The sequence below is a fragment of the Brassica napus genome, chromosome A6, assembly GCF_020379485.1.
Source record: "Brassica napus cultivar Da-Ae chromosome A6, Da-Ae, whole genome shotgun sequence".
Taxonomy (NCBI): Eukaryota; Viridiplantae; Streptophyta; class Magnoliopsida; order Brassicales; family Brassicaceae; genus Brassica; species Brassica napus.
The window spans coordinates 4,180,155-4,201,057 of record NC_063439.1 but is presented as its reverse complement, the minus strand read 5'-3'; the positions used below and the strand labels follow the sequence as shown (position 1 = coordinate 4,201,057).

General features: G+C 32.4%; 3 protein-coding genes across 3 annotated transcripts; 2 read left to right on the top strand and 1 right to left on the bottom strand.

Annotated features, from left to right (window-relative positions):
• Positions 1–1,267: 1,267 nt before the first annotated feature.
• Positions 1,268–1,967, top strand: BNAA06G38040D (cyclin-dependent protein kinase inhibitor SMR8). The gene has a single exon (XM_013820843.3). It carries the CDS (start codon positions 1,397–1,399, stop codon positions 1,727–1,729), a length of 333 nt encoding a protein of 110 aa, XP_013676297.2. The 5' UTR covers positions 1,268–1,396; the 3' UTR covers positions 1,730–1,967.
• Positions 1,968–8,133: 6,166 nt separating this feature from the next.
• Positions 8,134–17,486, top strand: LOC106368240 (ABC transporter B family member 10). Its single transcript, XM_048734951.1, has 13 exons — positions 8,134–8,385; positions 11,981–12,035; positions 12,123–12,298; positions 12,517–12,717; positions 12,795–13,054; positions 13,154–13,682; positions 13,777–14,123; positions 14,198–14,586; positions 15,687–15,928; positions 16,027–16,274; positions 16,357–16,769; positions 16,869–17,209; positions 17,283–17,486. The coding sequence occupies exons 1-13, from the start codon at positions 8,134–8,136 to the stop codon at positions 17,484–17,486; spliced, it is 3,657 nt and encodes a 1,218-aa protein (XP_048590908.1).
• A 549-nt stretch (positions 17,487–18,035) lies between these two features.
• Positions 18,036–20,213, bottom strand: BNAA06G06540D. Its single transcript, XM_013790164.3, has 9 exons — positions 20,001–20,213; positions 19,540–19,857; positions 19,425–19,458; positions 19,118–19,342; positions 18,942–19,025; positions 18,795–18,860; positions 18,604–18,695; positions 18,483–18,530; positions 18,036–18,390 (listed from the first exon to the last, which is right to left on the bottom strand). The coding sequence occupies exons 2-9, from the start codon at positions 19,839–19,841 to the stop codon at positions 18,294–18,296; spliced, it is 948 nt and encodes a 315-aa protein (XP_013645618.2). The 5' UTR covers positions 19,842–19,857; positions 20,001–20,213; the 3' UTR covers positions 18,036–18,293.
• Positions 20,214–20,903: the final 690 nt, after the last annotated feature.

Below are 20,903 nucleotides of genomic sequence, written 5' to 3'. Positions count from 1 at the left end.
CACACGTTGTTTCTTTTCTGAACTTTTACTTAAACGCTTTGTAATTGTTACTAAGATTCAGACCTGCTAAGATTAATGTAGTCGTACGTTGGTTTTACATATAAAATATAAAGATTGTAGACACAAACACAACTTTTTATTTTTGTTAGAGGACATATCAAGGATGATTTGGCAGACGGATATGTACGCAAATCTAAACCCACCGACGTGCATGTCACATATATGTATCCACACACAAAAAAAACAGTAAACATACTAACCTACGTACTTAAGATACTATGTCACATATATATCTGTACTATCGTCGACAAGTTGGTGGAGACAAATACCCACTCATCACTAACGATGTAGGATATATGATGAATTGATGATCATATGCGCAATACTCACAAGTTGTAGATCCTGATAACTTGATTATCACTCCATGAAAAAGTACTTTAAAAATATATTTGGTGAACATATATAGATCAGTTTTCTTATATCTTCAGTGTATATTTATTTCGTTCAAATGAGTTGGGGACATAGATTTACACCAATAGAAACATATGCTCCTACTTTTTTTTTGCTTCCACATTCATAGATGTACGTACGTATAATTTTTGTTTGTTTTATACGAACCTGAATTCAAATGACAATACAACAAGAACTTTTCATATTTTGTCATTCTGTCTCGAAGGCATCCCTATAATCTTTTACTTCAACATATTTTAAGATTTTTGTGTAAGTGCTAAAATCATATTTTAAAGTCTACCACAAATGAAAATTAGTGATCTGACATGACAATATTTTTAACGTTGATTTATTATAATAGTAGAATTATAAAAAAAATTAGAGGATTCGACGATCAACGATTTTTTCTTTCCACAACTTCCGTGATATATTTAATTATAAAGTTTAAATTTCAAATTATGAATAGTTACCACTCCTCTACCCTTTATTCCCTCCACTTTCCACTCTGTTCTCAGAAACGAATATAAACTATTTCAAAAAGTACGCACTCAATGTCATTGTCTTTCTATAGTACATTTTTGTATCCGATAATTAAATTTGAAAAATAAAAAAAAAAACTTTTTCATAATATTTTAGTCAGAAGAAGAGGAAAATTACCGAACTGAATCGACACCGATCTGATTGATGCATTCAATTCCTTGTTGACTATAAAACCGGCATGTCCCCTTTCACTTCACATTCGCCACCTCCAAGATTCCCAAAATCAATACCTAAAGATTCCCAAAATCAATACTAAGGAGTTAATAGGCTTGAGAGAGAACAAGAGCAACAAGTCTCATTCAACTTCACAAAATCAATACCTAAAGATTCCCAAAAACCAAAGCAAGCCTTTGATTACTTTTGTTAATCAATTGCTCATTTTCTCTTAATCCACCTCCAAGAACTCATGGGATATTCCGACAAATCTTACAACCAACTCGAAGGCGAGATACGTGAAGCCACCGACGGTAAAAAATGGGTTATCGCCGGTCTTCCTCCACGTTCGCCGCTCAAGCCTATTAACTCCTCCTCCGACGTCATATTCACCGAAACAGAGGATCAAGATCAGTGTCCGACAACACCCACAGCGGTTTCTGTCAGAATTCCAAGAGTCCCGCCGTGCCCAGCCGCACCAAAGAAGCGGAAGCCGTCGTCCAAGTGCAGCTACGTTGCCACCGGTAGAGAGTTCTTCTGTCCACCAGACCTCGAAACCGTTTTCATTCAGAGAGCTGCTAGTTAACTCTGGTTTTTCACAACTTCTCTTTCTAACCTTCTTTAGGGTTGTAATATTCTTCTCGATTCTGGTTAAGTTTTAGATTCTGAACCTACTCTTATGCTCTTATGTGTGTTTTCAGTTCTAGACTTCTAGTAATGTTAGGACACTAATTAAGGTTGCTGAATAGAAAGTCTTTCGTGTTTATGTACAATTATCCCCCCTTTTCTAGTAGAATTAATAAATATACGACATCTCGTTTGTAGCTTGGTTTATTAATTTGCAAATTTTGAAATGTTTTTTAGTCTGATTATTTTCTCTCACTTTTTCCCCACTCATGTTTAATGAAGTCCGTTGATTGTATAAATCATTCTTCCTCGAAATACTGTAGTTTTTATTTTTGGAACTCTGATATGACATTAACAATATGATCCACAGATCAAAAGTTTTTCGCTTTTTATCTACTTTTTATTTTCTATGCCTTTTAATCTTTTAAATCATTAGAAAAAAAGAATCCTTCTTTCGTTTTTGCTAAAAAGAATGTTTCTTCTATGTATACAAAAATTAAACGAATATTTTTCTTTCTAAATTTTGTGGAAAGTTAAAGAATGCAAAAATATATATCCTTCTATTTCTTAAAACGAATATTATCTTATTCTAATCAAGTTCCAAGCTTCGAATCTCTTTTTACCATTTAGAATGTTCAAAGTATGTATATTGTACTCATACATGCACGCATTTATAGTTTACATTATTCTCATAACTGGACAAATTTGGTATTTTTTTCATGTATAGCATGCTATGGCTTATGCATGGGACAACAAAATATCATGTTATATCCCTTAATTTAGTCTCTAAACAATTTTTTGGTGGTAAAAGCAGCTCCAACAAAATATTTTAAAAGAGTTTTTAACTTTAAAAATAAATGAAAAATAATTAAAATAAAAGGGAACAAACTAAAGTTTTTAATAAAGAATTTTAAGGACCGGTTAAGGATGAAGAAAAACAGATGTCATTCTAATAATGTTTTATTGGGTTAACAAAATTTAAACATAAATAAAATAATCATAATAGTAATAGTAATTTTTTTTCAAGAAACCTGTACCGGTTCAGACCGACAGGGGCCAGTGCCAAGACCAACTTGCAGAAACATACAAATTTATAAATATTTACCATTTTGTATGTAAAAATACAAAGAAACCAGCTAGATCAGATGGTTTAATAGTGTTGTGCACCCCTTTAAATCTCAAGTTCGATTTTCCCTTAGTCTTTTATTTTATTTTGCACCTTCTGAAAAATTATTCTGGATTCGCCCCTGCAGACCGGGTGCCCTAAAGGATTTCCAATTTACAGTATGCACAAAATATATGCTTACGTCGGTTATATTTTAATATCATCAAACACCATTCGATGATGAATGTGAGTCAGTGACAGCCACCGACGTAAGTGGAATCCGAGAAAAGAATACGCCAAAAAGTTTTTGTCCTGTTCTCGCTTCATAACATTTCCAATATATATTTTTAAATATACTCGCTTTTGTTTTTGTCTAATAACAAGTATTATACTAATAACAAGTATTATACTATATGATGTATACATATTTTGTACTAAACTCGTCTATTGAATCCAATACATGTACTCTTCACGGTTGTATGTTCATGTACATGCAGCAAATTACACATGCATGTGACAGCGGAAAAGTGCCTTAAACTTGCAGAAACAAAATCACTAGTGTCCTACAACTCTCCAAAGGAAAAATCAATTTGACACACACAAATTTCATCTTATTAGTATATAATCATTATCTTTTTACCTGGGTGGTCCGGGGTTAAGTACCGGATTAAAAGGGATGAGGTTCAACCTACTATGCAAGTATTAGGTCAATACAGCCATCCGACACTAACAAACCGAGCACGTATAATCTCATAATAAATTAACTTATCGAGTAGGTACCAATTAAATTGTCCAACCTTGTCTAGCATAAATTTATTTTCTTATTCTTTATTTTTGTTTTATTAAATGGGAAGAGAGGGATTGTTTTTTTGTTTCTCTCTCTAGGTAACGTGATTGTCCATAACGCTTTTAGTTTAAAATTTTGAATGTGACCAATAATAACATAACAGGAATTAGAAGATGCGATAGACGGAATCTTATTATAGTATATGCTCCGAACCTTAGCAACATAAAGAATAATTTACAAAGGCTAAGAGAAACTATACGTTCTTACGAGGAAAAAGCTTTGCTCGTAAGTGGATAACGATGTACGCTTTTCTTTATCTACGTGAAAAGAAATGACATATGGTTATAATACTAAAAAACACATGGGAGGTTTCAGTTGACGACACTAAATTTACTTTTGATTTATCAATGTAATAAGGCTTTTCTTTATGAATAAAATTTAACATTCATTCAAAAAAAAAACACTAAATTTACTTTAGTAGATCATATTTCTAATGCTGATTATATAGGTTCGGAATGAAATCATAATCTCATCGAAAATCTGTTGAGAGCTCGGACAAGGATCTCAGCAATGTGTCAAGATTTTCAAGTTATCTACTCCTTTTTACATCATTGTCGTGTTATCTAACTGCATGTAAAACACTCAAAATAAACTCGATCTTTCGAATACATGACATAATAGTCGTTTTTATCAATAACTGTTAGTTTTTGTTGGAGTGTAAACATATTTAAGATTAATGCAAGTTTGGTTTGATCAAAAAAAAATTAATAACTGTTAGTTAGCTCCATATGTTGCTAGTTTTTTTTTTGGGACTACATATGTGTTGCTAGGTTCTCCATAGCAAACTCATCAAAGCGACGTAAAATAATAAGGAAGAAGAAAAAATGGTTAAAGAACAAGGACTATATGTAAACTTCTTACATTTTCTTTTGTCTACTTCGCTACAACGATTCAAAGAACAAACAATTGTGTGAAGCTTGCGTCACCTTAATTTGGCTTCTTATATGAAAGATATATTATGGATAGTCTTCACACTAAAAAGTGGCTAATTATTGGACACCACATGGTTAGAGATCCCATTTGGGGATCCCGGTGCGTTGTACTTGGAATAGCCGATTCCATTAAAATTCAGTGTCATCCTTCGGGATCTGAATGTTTTTTAGTTTCCAAGTTTTAAATATAATGCAAAAAAAAAAAAAATTTAAGAGGATGACAAAAAGAAAACACCAAGAAAGAAATAAATTGACCGTAGTTTAATCGATGCAGATTTTTAAATGCGGCGACACTTGGTATGTGTTTCCAGACACGTGGTACTCGTCACATGTTATATTTTATCGAAACTTGTTTGGACTAAGAAGGAGAATCGTAATTTCGGTCTTAAACTCTCCGGTTTTAGTTGACTAGAAGTAGAAGAGATATTCTTTTTAGATATAGAGTTCGTGCTTTTAAGTTTGAGCAATCATATGGTTTGTATAAGAAATCATGTTGTTAAGATTCATATTACTTGTTCATTTGAGCAATAGAAGTGTGTCACAATCATTTTGGGTGGAGAAAGTGACAAGTTGGAAGATCAAAGCCCAAAACTATTTTGCAAGGATCTGTTTTGTATAAGATCCATTAACAAAAATTCTAGAACTAAAAAGCTTAAAAAGTGTTACACTTGCATTTACAAATTATAACCCTAAGCTTCAGAAGTGTTACACTTGCATTTACAAATTATATGACAGACATTTGTAACTTAATTTTCAAAATTACCAAAAACGGTACAACTGTCATTCAAACAAACACGAGAATCTGGCAACTTTATTTTCCACGAATGTGATGATGCAGCACGAAGCTTTTAACGGCCAAGCCGAATATTTTTGTGTAAAAAGGGTGAAAGTGGGGAACTTTTAGTTGTATGATGACTTGGACCAAACATATAATAAGATATGATATCATGTCCACTAATTATTCACCTCCATCTCTAAGAATAAAATCAAATCAAATCAAATCATTCTCCTAGTCTGTACACGTATATCTCTCTTTATATATAACCCATTTAGACAGAGATTTCACCCACAAATCTTAAAAATAAAACCTCAAAAACAAATAATTCACAAAGATCTTCAACGGAATGAAAGACATTTCCTCAGCCTGAGAGGCGCACCCAGAAAAAATGCAAAACAAGCCATTCAAGGAGGCGACAGAAGAAACTCATTTCGAAACATTCCCCCCCCCCCCCCCCCCCCCCCCCCCCCCCCCCCAACATTTTGTTTAGTTTGGACATCCGAAGCAAGGAGACCAAAACAAAAACAAAAGTTGGGTTTTATGGTAATTGCAATACGGCAAGTCATAAATCGGCATCAGACTCGTGTGATCAAGTTCTATTGATTTGATATCGATTAAGTAAAATAGAGCATGAATTGTCTTAAGTTCTAAGTTCTACCGTACGAGATCAACTTTAACACTTTGCAACAATAAGACCAAAATTGTAGTATAGACCATCTTGTGATGTGTCTTTTCTTTCCCGTTTTGGTATAACAAGTGAATAATGTTTGCTCACAGGTCTTTATAATTAAGTTTCTGGTTTGTGATAAGAAAATCTATAAACTTCCATCTGAAAATCGTGACTGTTCTTAGACTACTTTTTTCCCATGGAAATTGTTAATCCATGTCTGAAATATATAACGAAAGATCACTTCGATCTTATTCAATCGGTGACGATTAGGAATGATGAGCGAGAAACATGCATGATGATCTGATAGTAGCCGCAAGGTGAAACTGTCACCCCCTATTGCTATCTAATTAACTTATATAAAATTAAATTGGAAAGATGAATATATCAAATGCTATATACTTGTTGTTAGGCAAACATGTTAACTGCATCATCAATTAACAATCAGAAACATTAGCTTTACAACAACAACGACAGAAGTTTCCCCGGCTGTATTTGCATGCAAGAAAATATACTTTGACAATACTAATACGAGGCTCGTGCAATAACACAATTCAGAAGAATAACTCTAAATGTCATGTAATCTTGCAGATTCACTCTCTTTGTCTCTTTGTCGAATTGATCGGTTCGGATGGGGTTCATGTCTGATATTTCAAGGCCATCTGTGTAATTGGATTAGTGGTCCTCATTAGAAAACAAAAAAAAAAGTCCAAAGAAAATTTTAGCTGTGTATGTATATATTAATTTTGTTTCTTAAAATATTTTCAACACACTTAATATAATTTACTAGGAAATGAAAACAATGTAATAATTCGTTTGAGTCAGTCTTCTCTTTCTCTGTGTTCTAATAAACTCTTTATGTTGTTGAAAAAAAACATTTTATCACAAAGATTTCATTCCAAAAGTTTATAAAGTGCCACTAAATTTAGTTTTTTTTAGTAGTTGATAAATTATAATTTTAGCCGATATAAAAAGGAAAGATGATATTTTCTTTGAGATAGAATAATTAGATTTTTTATTTAAAGTTTATGAGCTGTATTAAATGTCAATTATATATTTCTTAACCTGTATTTTCTATAAACTTTAAATATACTGGTATCTAATCAGTTATAGAAATGCCACTTAATTATTACCGTTTTCATAATTATTAATATAAATCTAACTTTTCGAACTAAAGTTTATTTAACATACATACTTGAAATTTATATTTCTTAATTACTTTTATTTGAGTTTTTTTTATTTCTTTTCTGATAAAATTAAAAAAAAAATATTAATTCCAAAAGTTCATAAATTGGCACCAAATTTAGTTTTGTATAGTTGATAAATTATAACTTTTGTCAATATAAAAAATAAAGATGACTATTTTTAGATAGAATAACTAGATTTTTTATTTAAAATTTGTGAGCTGTATAACATGTCAAATATATATATTTCTTATTATATATTTTTTTCTAGAAGCTTTAACTATACTGGAATCTAATCAGTTATAGAAATGCCACTTAATTATTATCGTTTCATATAATATCCAGGCTTTCAAATTTAAATACTACTATCTCCAAAATTATTTACAAATATCCCAAAATAGATATTTTCATTAACTTTCTATTTAAATTTTTTTTTGATAAAATGGGAATAAATATTTACTTAATTATTTGATGATAAAATCTAAATCGAATTTGATTGGTATGTATTGGAGGAATATTATTTACTTTTTCTGGTAATTTTCTACAAAACATGAAAAATAAAATTACATAAAAATAACCTTTAAATATGAAAAAATTACGGTCAGATTCGCAGTACCAACAAAATTCTCACAAATTATTAGTCTACGAACCAAGGACAGTTGAGTCTCTTGCTTGTCGTCAAAACTCAAACTTAATTAAAACCTAATTTACTTTCCTCCAACTCTTATATATATACATGTATGGCTTCTCATTTCTAGTGTCTCTCTCAAACTCACACTTTTCTCTCTATTAATTTATCTCGCAATCTCCTTCACTTTCTTTCCATCTAGACGCACCGCTTCACGTGAAAATGCAGCCGTCCGACGTTTCGGCAACTGTGGCCGAGAAGAAAGAGAAGGAGAAGAAGCGGCCAAGTGTATCAGTGTTCAAGCTTTTTTCCTTTGCTGATTTCTACGATTGCGTTCTGATGACTCTTGGATCCATTGGTGCGTGCATTCACGGTGCCTCCGTTCCAGTTTTCTTCATTTTCTTCGGCAAACTTATCAACATCATCGGTCTTGCTTACCTCTTCCCCCAAGAAGCTTCTCACAAAGTAGCCAAGGTCATATAAATATTTTCGTAATCGCTTATCCATAACTTAAGCTGTTGTGTTTGTTACGTTCAAATCCGTCCATCTGTTTTACCAAAAAAAAAACCGTCCATCTGACTAAGAAGTTCGATATAAATTGCATTGAATAGTATTGTTTAGAACTTGGAATGAATTGATTCGAATCTTGACTACACTAGAGTTAACATGACGATTCACAATATTCAGGAGCGATTAAGATCTAATAAATCCAACTTTTTAGAAATAAATATGATTCTTTGGGTTCAATGTATACTAGGATAAGACCCGCGCCTTGCGCGGGATTAACTTATTATTTTTATTATATTTTGGAGAATGAAACAATAGTTTGGCTTCATTTGGATTACGGGTGTTCAATCCGGATATCGGGTTGGTTTCGGTTCGGTTCGGTTTTTTCGGTATTTGGTTAGTAAAATATAACTATTATACTAAATCCATATTTACTTTGACTTTAGTCCTTCACATACTTTTGAAAGATTTCAACTGGACGACTAAATTGATCAGCCAATCTTGTTGCTTTAAATTATTAGTGTTTATATATATATATATTATTTAGTTTGAATATTTATTAAATAAAAATTCATATGCGTTATATTTTATGATCATTTGTAACTTATTATAACAAAAAAATAATCTATTGATCACACAATTTTCAGAGTGGGAATATTCAAATTTCTAATAATATATAGACGTTTTGAAAAATTCAAATATAACATATAAGAAAAATATAAATGTTTTTATTATATATTTAATGTGATTTTTTAATATCTTTCAATAATATAAAATTAAAAAAGAACTAAGATACCAAAATTGTTATCAAATATTTATTATTCATAATAATTAATTTTCATATATACGTTAATCATATTAGGTAATTTCGTAGATTCTAATTAAGGAAAGTGCAAAAAATATTTTGGTAGATTATTTATCAATTCGATAGTTAGTTTAATAAAAAATATAATGTAAGTCAAGATGGACCAACCTATTTTTCTAAGAATAGTATATTTTATATAGTCATTTATTAAATGAGAATTTATAATCATACAGTTCTATGATCATTCATATCATTTTATAACTGAATATTTAAATCATCGATAACAAAATTTTCAATGTGAAATCTTTAATAAGTTTATAATTTATAAATGTTTTTGAAAATTCATTGAAAGTTTTAATATTAAAATATTTATGTAATCTTATGGTATATAGTATATTCTATATATATATATATATATATAAATATATATGTTTTATTATTAAATGATATTTTTACTCATATGGTTTTAAAATAATGTGTATCTTCTTATAATATTAAATATAAGTTCATATTAATACAATTTTATGATCATTTGTAACTTATTATGACAAAAAAAAATCTATTGATCACAAAATTTTCAGAGTGGGGATCTTCAAATTTCTAATAATTTATAGACGTTTTGAAAAATTATAAATATAACATATAAGAAAAATTATTAATGTTTTTCTTATATATTTAATGTGATTTTTAAATATATTTTAATAATATAAAATTAAAAAAAGAACTAAGATACAAAAAATGTTATCAAATATTTATTATTCATTATAATTAATTTTCACATATACGTTAATCATATTAGGTAATTTCATAGCTTTTATTTAAGGAAAGTGCAAAACATTTTTGGTACGTTATTTATCAATTCGATAGTTAGTTTAATAAAAAGTGTAATATAAGTTAAGATAGACCAACCTATTTTTCTAGGAATAGTATATTTTGTATAGTTATTTATTAAATAAGAATTTATAATCATACGGTTCTATGATCGTTCATATCGTTTTATAACAAAATATTTAAATCATCGATAACAAAATTTTCAATCTGAAATCTTTAATAAGTTTATAATTTATAAATGTTCTTGAAAATTCATTGAAAGTTTTAATATTAAAATATTTATGTAATCTTATGGTATATAGTGTTTAATATATATATATATATATATATATATATATATTTATTTATTTTATTATTAAATGATATTTTTTACTCATATGGTTTTAAAATCATGTGTATCTTCTTTTAATAAAAATGTTAAACCATTGATTATTAATTTTTAACATAATAATTTTAATAGTTTTAGTCATTTATTGTCGTTTTTAAAAATTTAAAATATAACATATACGAAAAAATCTAAATTTTATTTTTATAGCTAATTTGATTGTTTAATTTATTTTAATAATATAAAATTAAACAAAAAATGATGGAGGAGATATACATTGTTATCAAATCTTTATTATTAAACTCATTAATTGTCATATATATATTAGTCATTTATGGTAATTCCGTAGGTTTTATTTAAGGAAAGAAAATATCATATCATATCATTATATCATATAGTTTGACCAACTTATATATCTAACAACATATAAAAATCGAATGTGGACCTACTTATTTTTCAATTGAATGTAATTGACTACCTAATTGAATGCCACCTATGCATTGGGACCTCTTTTAATTAATACAAAATTGAGGTTACATCTTTTCAAATGTTCCTCAATTAATATATAAGGGATGAGATACGTCAAATGAATCTCGGATGGAAGATCAAAATTGGTCAAAAGCTAATTCATTTTATTTGAAAATATATATGTACTTAATATAAATAGATTGCTAAAAGAAGTAATAAATATATTTGTACTTAACATGAATAGATTGCTAAGAAGTAATAATCTATTCAATTAAAATTGAAGTATATAATAATATACTTACCTATTTTAGTGTTTTTACAGATTTTCATTTTTTTTAACATAGTCTAACTATTTTATTTATTGTTTTATTTTAAAATTATTTCGACAACATTTATTACAAAAAAAAACAAAAGTAATCTATTTGAAGTGTTTTATTACTTTTTTACATTAATTTTTCATTTTTAACTATATCATTAATTGTCTTTACTAATATATTTATATGCTAACCATAATAATTTGCCTAATAATTTGACATGTTTAAATAAATGATAAGAATTCAAAATGGTTAACAATTTTTTTTTGTTCACAAAATGAGTTAAGCATGGGTATTCGGGCGCTCTTTTGAGTACAAATCATTTTTTGGGTATCGGGTTTTTGGATTATGAAATTAGGCTTTGTTCGCGTATTATATATTTTTCGGGTGGATTTCAAGTCATGTCCTTCCATATCTGGGTGGCTTCGGTTCTGATGTATAGAAACTTAAAAGTATCCAAATAACCAAAACTAACCATATTACGGTTTTGGTATTATGTACCCAAAGTACCCATACGACGGTTCATATATTTTGTATCCAAACTAAAAATAACTTAAAAATAATCAAAAATAACCATATTACTGTTGGCAAAAAAAAAGGTAACCATATTACTCTATTCGTTTTGAGTTCGATGTTGATGTGTAGTACCTAAAAATATTCAAATAGCTAATATACAATTAGTTATATGGTGATATATGTAAAATATATAACACTAACCATAAAAATAAATATTAAAAAAATAAAACCAATCTCTAGTTTATATTATTATGATTATGATTATGTTTACCCCGTTTAATTTGTATTTCTTTGACTATGCAGTACTCGCTGGATTTTGTATATCTGAGTGTGGCAATACTCTTCTCATCATGGTTAGGTAACAACATGACAAAGAACATATAAAACAATCATAATTTTTGAAGATACTGATACGAATAAGAATAATAAAAATGAATGCAAACAGAGGTTGCATGTTGGATGCATACGGGAGAAAGACAAGCTGCAAAAATAAGAAAAGCATATCTTCGGTCTATGTTAAGTCAAGACATAAGCTTATTCGACACCGAATCTTCCACCGGAGAAGTCATCTCCGCCATCACTTCCGACATACTTGTCGTCCAAGACGCTCTATCCGAAAAGGTACACCAAGGAGTAAGGCCATGTTCGTTTTTCTATTTGATGCAGTATCTAGATGTAGCATCTAAATATAACATCTAAATATTGTGTCAGATGTTGTTCGTTTTTATAGTTATTTATTTGTATTCGGTTTCCACAACAACATCTGGAAACACTAATCGGTATCAGTTTGATAACCTTAATCCGGTTTATGATATATGATAACCGGTATTTTGTCGCAGGTAGGAAACTTTCTGCACTGCATGAGCCGGTTTATAGCTGGTTTTGCAATCGGATTCGCGAGCGTATGGCAAATAAGTCTCGTCACTCTCTCCATAGTCCCACTCATTGCGGTCGCCGGTGGCATCTACGCTTATGTGAGCACCGGACTCCTCGCCAGTGTCCGAAAATCATACGTCAAAGCCGGCGAGATTGCGGAAGAGGTCGGTAACTTGTACAACAAGAAACTGTATCAATGTGAGTAATTATTATTTAATACCATACTTTTGTTCAAACTCAGGTGATCGGGAATGTGAGGACCGTACAAGCATTCACGGGAGAAGAAAAGGCGGTGAGATCATACGGAGAAGCACTGGAGAATACGTACACGTACGGGAGAAAAGCCGGTTTAGCTAAAGGACTAGGACTCGGTTCGATGCACTGTGTTCTGTTTTTGTCTTGGGCTTTGCTTGTTTGGTTCACAAGCATCATTGTTCACAAGGGGATTGCTAATGGCGGCGAGTCTTTCACCACCATGCTCAACGTTGTCATCGCTGGCTTGTAATAATAAAAGTTTTTATCCTTTGTTTTTTTTTTTTACATTTTCTTTATTTTCTTCTGTTTTGTTGATCACAAAGACTCTGTTTTGGTTTTGTGTAGGTCTCTTGGCCAGGCAGCACCAGACATCTCCACATTTGTACGAGCGAGAGCTGCTGCGTATCCTATCTTTCAGATGATTGAAAGGAACAAGGAGGTGAAAACAGGTCGTAAACTCGGGAAAGTAGACGGAGAGATTCAATTCAGGGACGTGACTTTCACATACCCGTCACGTCCCGACGTGCTGATCTTTGACAAGCTAAACCTAGTGATCCCTGCTGGGAAAGTCGTGGCGCTTGTTGGAGGAAGCGGGTCAGGTAAAAGCACGGTGATATCTCTGATCGAGAGGTTCTACGAGCCTACCGATGGGGCGGTGTTTCTTGACGGGAACGATGTTAGATACCTTGATCTTAAGTGGCTTAGAGGACACATTGGTCTGGTTAATCAAGAGCCTGCTTTTTTTGCAACTACCATTCGTGAGAACATTATGTATGGTAAAGATGACGCGACTGATGAGGAAATCACCCGTGCAGTGACGCTCTCGGAAGCAGTTTCATTCATCAATAAGCTACCAGATGGTTTTGAAACACAGGTCTGTCGAAAATTAGATAACTTGGAAGCCAAGAAACAAACCCTAAACTTTGCTTGTTATTTGTTTTTACAGGTTGGCGAGAGGGGGGGTTCAGCTATCAGGTGGGCAGAAGCAGACGATCACGATCTCGAGAGCCATCTTGAAGAACCCATCAATACTCTTACTGGACGAAGCAACAAGCGCGCTAGACGCAGAGTCAGAGAAAACCGTGCAAAAAGCTTTGGACAAAGTGATGGTCGGGAGAACAACGGTTGTGGTGGCTCATAGACTCTCCACCGTGAGAAACGCTGACATCATAGCCGTTGTTCACGGAGGAAACATCATTGAATCCGGAAGCCACGATGAACTCATCTCTAACCCGGACGGAGCTTACTCTTCTCTCTTACGTATCCAAGAAGCTGCAAACCCTAACGTAAACCACACTCCAAGCTTACCAGTCAGGTACTTAAACTTAAAGATGCCCAAATCTCGTGAAAATTTTCATCATGAAGGTTCTCTTTGTTTCGTTTTAACAGTACAGAACCCTTGCCGGAACGACCAATAACAAAGACGGACTTGTGTTCCATGGATCAATCAGGAAACCAACCAGACACAACTAGACAAGGCAAAGTAACATTGGGACGTCTCTACTCTATGATACGTCCTGACTGGAAGTATGGACTCTTTGGGTTGTTTGGTTCTTTAGTGGCCGGTTCTCAAATGCCGCTTTTCGCACTTGGGATCTCGCAGGCGTTAGTTTCTTATTACATGGACTGGGAGACGACTCAAAAAGAGGTCAAGAGGATCTCTATCCTCTTCTGTTGTGCCTCGGTCATTACCGTCATCTCACACGCCATCGAGCATACCACCTTTGGTATCATGGGTGAGCGTTTGACTCTCCGCGTCCGCCAAATGATGTTTTCAGGTACGCACAAACACAAAACCGCTAGCTGTTTAAATCATACTTCTTCCGTTTCAGATTGATTGTCGTTCTAGGTTTTTTCACAGATTAAGAAAACCGTTAAATGTCATGTTTTACCCCCAAATCAATAGATTGTTTATTTGACTATGTTAATTGATGAGTTAAGAGAATAGAGGTAAAATTGGAAAAACTAACAAATATAGTAAAAACTCTATAAATTAATAAACATGATAAATTAATAATAGTCCCAAATTGAACCGGTTCAAAATATGACACAAATCGATAAGAATATAATAATTATTAGAAAATCCTATGTAAATATATGGTCCCATTAAAATAAAAGTTAATAACTTATATGTATATATATATATATATATATATATTATATAAGTACTAGCAAACCATTGCATTATTTGTTTTATATTCACGATAAAATGATCTTTATATTTTTTTAATATTTTCTTTATATTTCATAATATTTTGATATTTAGTATAATTATATCTAAAACCACATTTAAATTCTGTGAAACATATTTTATGTATACCAAATCATATAATAAAAGTCATATAAAAGTCGCATTTCAAAATTTTAAGTAATGTATATACAGTAAAATCAAATATTTTTCTTATTTTATAAAAAAAAATATTTTGAAATAGATAATCTACAAAAGTAAGATGACAAAAAAAATCTACAAAAGTAAACTTTCATAAATTAATAATTCTGTAAATTAATAAGATACCATAGACCAAGCATTATTAATTTTATAGAATTTTTACTTTAAATGCAATAAAAACATAAAACAACTCTTAAAATGAAATAAATTTTAAAATCTAGAATGCAAACTAATCTTAGAAAAACAACTTAAATGAATAAACAAGTTTCATATAGGAAAACAATAATATCATATTTTTGAAGCTGTATAAATATAAATATAAAAGGTTATAAATTATTTATTTACATTATCAATGTACAAACCTTAAGACAAATTATTTGACTCAATCATATTTATCTCTAAATACTTTTTTGTTGTTTGTTTTGAGTTTGTTCTTAACAAGTTGATATGTGGATCTAATGTTTGGTTGTTGTCTTTTTGTACATTTAGCGATCCTGAGGAATGAAATTGGATGGTTTGATAAAGTGGATAACACTAGCTCAATGTTAGCGTCGCAGCTTGAAAGCGACAGCACTTTGCTTAGAACGATCGTGGTCGATAGGTCGACGATTCTGTTGGAGAATTTTGGACTAGTTGTGACATCTTTCATCATTTCTTTTATACTCAACTGGCGTCTCACTCTTGTTGTCTTGGCAAGATATCCATTGATCATCAGCGGACATATTAGTGAGGTAAAATACTCAGTTTATTGCGTTTTCTTTTTATTTCATATTTAAGCATTCACGTTTTTTATATTTTTTGTTGTTGTTGTTGTTGTTGTATTTGTTAGAAAATTTTCATGCAAGGCTATGGAGTAAACTTGAATAAAGCGTATTTAAAGGCTAACATGTTGGCCGGAGAGGCTATTAGCAACATTCGAACCGTAGCTGCCTTTTGTGCCGAGGTTAAGGTTCTAGAACTTTATTCCAACGAGCTTCGAGAACCTTCCGAACGTTCTTTTAGGCGTGGACAGATGGCTGGCATTTTGTACGGCGTCTCTCAGTTCTTCATCTTCTCCTCCTACGGCCTCGCCCTCTGGTATTTTATATTAAGCAATTTTACACAGAGAAATTAAGTAGAGAAGAGTGTAAAGATATTGATATGTTGGGTGTTGTAACAGGTACGGATCGGTTTTGATGGGGCAAGGATTATCAAGTTTCGAGTCTGTGATGAAAACATTCATGGTTTTGATAGTTACTGCGTTAGTGATGGGTGAAGTGTTGGCTCTAGCCCCTGATATACTTAAGGGAAACAAGATGGTTGCTTCGGTTTTCGAGCTATTGGACCGAAGAAGTCAGGTCGTTGGAGATAAAGGCGAGGAGCTGAGTAATGTGGAAGGTACTATTGAGCTCAAAGGTGTCCATTTCAGCTACCCTTCACGGCCTGATGTGACTATCTTCGGCGATTTCGACCTGACAGTTCCTTATGGGAAAAGCATGGCGCTCGTGGGACAAAGTGGGTCTGGGAAGAGTTCGGTCCTTTCGCTCATTCTTCGGTTCTATGATCCTACAGCCGGAATAATCATGATTGACGGTGAGTGCAAGCTCTTAACCTAATTACTTGAGTTACAAGAAACTCTGATCATAGGTATCTTGTACCACAAGAAATTGTTTAAAATCAAAATTATTACAGGACAAGACATCAGGAAACTGAAACTGAAATCGCTCCGAAGACACGTCGGTCTGGTTCAACAAGAACAGGCTCTTTTTGCGACAACTATCTACGAGAACATCTTGTATGGAAAAGAAGGAGCACTGGAGTCTGAAGTCATGGAAGCAGCTAAGCTTGCAAACGCTCACGACTTCATCTGCTCTCTCCCGGGAGGCTACTCAACTCAAGTTGGGGAACGTGGCATTCAAATGTCAGGCGGCCAGAGACAAAGGATAGCCATCGCTAGAGCCGTCCTCAAGAATCCAGCTATTCTGTTACTTGACGAAGCCACAAGCGCCTTGGACGTTGAATCAGAGCGTGTGGTAAGCTTTTTCTTCTTAGTATTTTAGGGTTTGGATCAAGATTTCTCACAAAGACTTAACTGGTTTATACTAGGTACAACAAGCATTGGATAGGCTAATGAGGAACAGGACCACGGTGGTAGTGGCTCACAGGCTATCGACGATCAAGAACTCAGATATGATAAGTGTGATACAAGAAGGTAAGATCATAGAGCAAGGCAGCCACAATAGCCTCATTGAGAATGAGAATGGTCCTTACTCTAGACTTATCAATCTCCAGCAGCAGCAACTATCCTGAATGATTTATAATTGACCTGTCAAGAATCTTCTAAAATTTATCTTTCGATCATACTTTCTTTCATGATGATCTGATCATGTTTTTTCATATTTTATTTATCTTCGTGAGTTTAAGTATTTCCAAATAATTAAAGATGTTCTACGTCTCACATTAGTCTTGTAATTTATAGTTTGCAACTTACAAATGATTGGTTTTCCTCATAAAACAAATTATATTGTTCAAAACCATATTTGTATTTTATTGAGTAGTCTATTAAACGTTCAAATAATAATCTCATGTACCAAACATCTAATATCTTACAATACTTACATGCAAGTGTATACTATATTAGGAACAAACATCTTTTAAGTATTTTGATTAACAACTTATTTTCTGTTACAACTACTCTCATTCCCTGGAAAAGCTGGTGGTTGTATCAGTTGTTCATTCGATTTCAGAGTATGACTGACACCTAACTTGTAGCCAACGTTTCAGCTTTAACCATTTTGATTTGTTTTAATTCTTTTTTTTTTGTCAGCAACATTTTGATTTGTTATAACATATAAGAAATTAGTTTTCACTGTAAACATTTTCCATAATTTGTCGTCTAACAATAAAGTAGGCATCTTTTTACCAAAAATAAATAAATCAAAGCAAGACATCTATCAATTGCTTAACCAAAAAGAATAGAAGAGAGAGAGATCTATCATTTGTTTTCTCCTGATTACATGTTTGACTTAGACCATGACTCCCTGACAGTGGTCTCCTCATGTGTGTTATCATCATCTCATGAACAGATAAGAGGATGACAAACTGAACCCAAAACTATCATGAGTTGTGACGCCGTAGCAAGGAACTCTTCATCTTTATGACCAAAGCGAAGACTGCAAAGCACGGTATATGCATCACTGTCACTCCCAAGTACCTGCACAAACATTAGGAAGCGATCACAACAAGTGTTTCTATTGAAAACTTTCCAGGGTACACACAAGATGTGAAGAGTTTATGAATGTGTACCATAAGGGTGCGTACGGTGAAGAAAGACTAAGAAATTGATATGGCCACCTGCACAAAACATGTATAAACAATATCACTTAAAACTCTTATGAAGAAAATAAAATGGTGCAAAAAGTGTTACCATAAGTTCTTGAAGGCATGGATTATCCACTGGTAAGCCACGTAAATGCAGCTCCAAAGTACAAAGTAAGAGATCCGGAACAGAGGGAACCGCTGGAACAGTGAAGAAAGATGATTTTTTTTTTGTTAAGTTCTAAATAAGAAAAGGCAGGAGATTCATGTATCAGCACACTATCTTTATTGAAGACTTACTAATGAATTGAGACACGTGTCACCGAGGAGAAACACAGCGTTGAGAGAATGCATACAAACATCTAGCTGCAATCCAAATTAAGATAATGTAAGGGTAAAGTGATCATAGAAAAATGAATCCAAATCACTCTAGAGAAGAGAACTTACAAAACTCAGTTTGTAACCATTAGTAAAGGGGTAGATAATCCCCCAAAACACGATATCTGTTAGCACAACAGCACCAGCACAAGTCTGCCACCAACATAAAACTTTGTTAAGTCATTCTGAAGCTTTGAGATGGCATTGTACAGTCTTCACTTTCTCAAGTCTCAACAAGAACTTACTTGGAACTGGATCTGAAAGACATAAACCCAAAACCCTGCTGCTTCTCGGACGGGTGCTTCTGAATGTTCAATGGGAGATTTTGGTGTAGTTCCAGCCTCATCACCGGTGATTGGTGGTCTATAAGTGCCTTGTTCTGGATCATGTATGCTTGTGTAACTCTCTGTGTGGCCACCAGCTTCTTTATTGTGGATGCAGCATCCATAAATAGATAACAACGAAGCATACTACAGAAGAAAAAAAGAATCATGGATTATGAAACTAAGACAGTAACCTCAACATGTAAAGTTCAAAGAGAGAGATACATACCCCAAAGTAGAGTGTGACAAGAGTAAACGTCCACCTGTTTCACCAACAAAGTTTGAATCTTTTTCATTCACTTCATTAAAAAATTGAAAACAAAGTTAAATGATATAAAACTCACTGAGTATAGAAGTAAAATATGCCAGCTCCATCGCGAACAACATTTGAAATGAGAAGAGTCAGCATTGCAGCAAATGAGAATACTCTAAAGGCAAGCAACCAACGAGGATGCACTCTTTTATAACATGTGCTCCAAGCTTCTTCTTGAAACAATGTCCCAGGGTGTTCTCGTCCTTCTCTTCTTTTGCCTTCGTATCTCCAAATGAGAATTGCTGCTAACAGTAGTGGAGCTAAGAGGATTAATGCGCAGCAAAGGACCCTCCAATTCAACCAGTAACTTGAGGCTGTTGTATCAGTAGCCATGCCACAGTCAACAGTCCTAACGATTCCAACCAAAAAAAAAAAAAGCAAAAAGGTGAGACCTTTTTTGTATTAAATCAACTTCAAGTTCTCTAAATCAAAAACATTCCACAATAATAACAGAACATAAGAGAATCCTAAGAACAGAAGATTACAAAATACCCTTTTGTTCCGATGATGATTCAGAGACTCTCCAGATGATTCAGACAAGACTCTTTATCGCATGCTCTCGAGTTCTAATGAGAGACCAGAAGAAAAAAGCAAAGATCTTTGTCGTATTATTAGTTGGTGGTTGACATAGGTAAGGAAGAGAGGAAGGTGGATAACCTTTTTTTGTCTTCTCGTACGTATATCTCTTTAAAGGAATCTCGGAGCTGGCCAGACCAATCGCAATTTGTTTTGTTACAAGGCCCGGTTATGTTCGGTTTAAGATATGGGTCCCTTCGTTTTTTTTTTCTGTTGGTTCAACCTCACAACCATATCACTTTAAACCGGACTAAACCAGGCTTGAGTGTCACTTTTTTTCAACAAAAAGGAACTTATTTACAAGAACTAGGCAAAGAGCCCGTGCGATATCGCACGGAAACTCATTTTATAAAAAATATATTATAATCTATAATTTTATAGTTTTATATGTCTGATAAAAAATTAAATCATATAAATAATTAAATTTAATTTTAATGATTAAAATATGATTTACAAAGTATTCAAATATATATATTATAAACCTTAATGTTTCCTTTAATTTTTTATCAAAACACATATTGCATACAATTGCGTCTTCATCTTTTTTAAGTTTTTTCATACATTTTTTACATGATAGTTATCTTCAACCACTTTTTGAACAAAATGCAATTTTATATGTTGGTAATTGTTATTTTGTATATTTATCTACTTGCTTTATTTATTGAAAATGAATATTCAGAAAATTGAATATTGTAATAAATATATGTTGATTTACGTTAATATGACTCGTCTCATTTATAATATTTTTTTTTTAATTTTGGGAGAGTTCTTATAAAATACCAACACTTATTATATAAACTAACACATTACTTAAATAAA

Coding starts and splice junctions, on each gene's coding strand:
- BNAA06G38040D (XM_013820843.3), top strand. CDS start 1,397: ATGGGATATTCCGACAAATCTTACAACCAACTCGAAGGCGAGATACGT.
- LOC106368240 (XM_048734951.1), top strand. CDS start 8,134: ATGCAGCCGTCCGACGTTTCGGCAACTGTGGCCGAGAAGAAAGAGAAG. Junction 12,299..12,516: donor AAGACGCTCTATCCGAAAAG/GTACACCAAGGA, acceptor ATTTTGTCGCAG/GTAGGAAACTTTCTGCACTG. Junction 16,770..16,868: donor CGGAATAATCATGATTGACG/GTGAGTGCAAGC, acceptor AAATTATTACAG/GACAAGACATCAGGAAACTG.
- BNAA06G06540D (XM_013790164.3), bottom strand. CDS start 19,841: ATGGCTACTGATACAACAGCCTCAAGTTACTGGTTGAATTGGAGGGTC. Junction 18,696..18,794: donor ACACGTGTCTCAATTCATTA/GTAAGTCTTCAA, acceptor TCACTGTTCCAG/CGGTTCCCTCTGTTCCGGAT. Junction 18,531..18,603: donor CATGCCTTCAAGAACTTATG/GTAACACTTTTT, acceptor TGTTTTGTGCAG/GTGGCCATATCAATTTCTTA.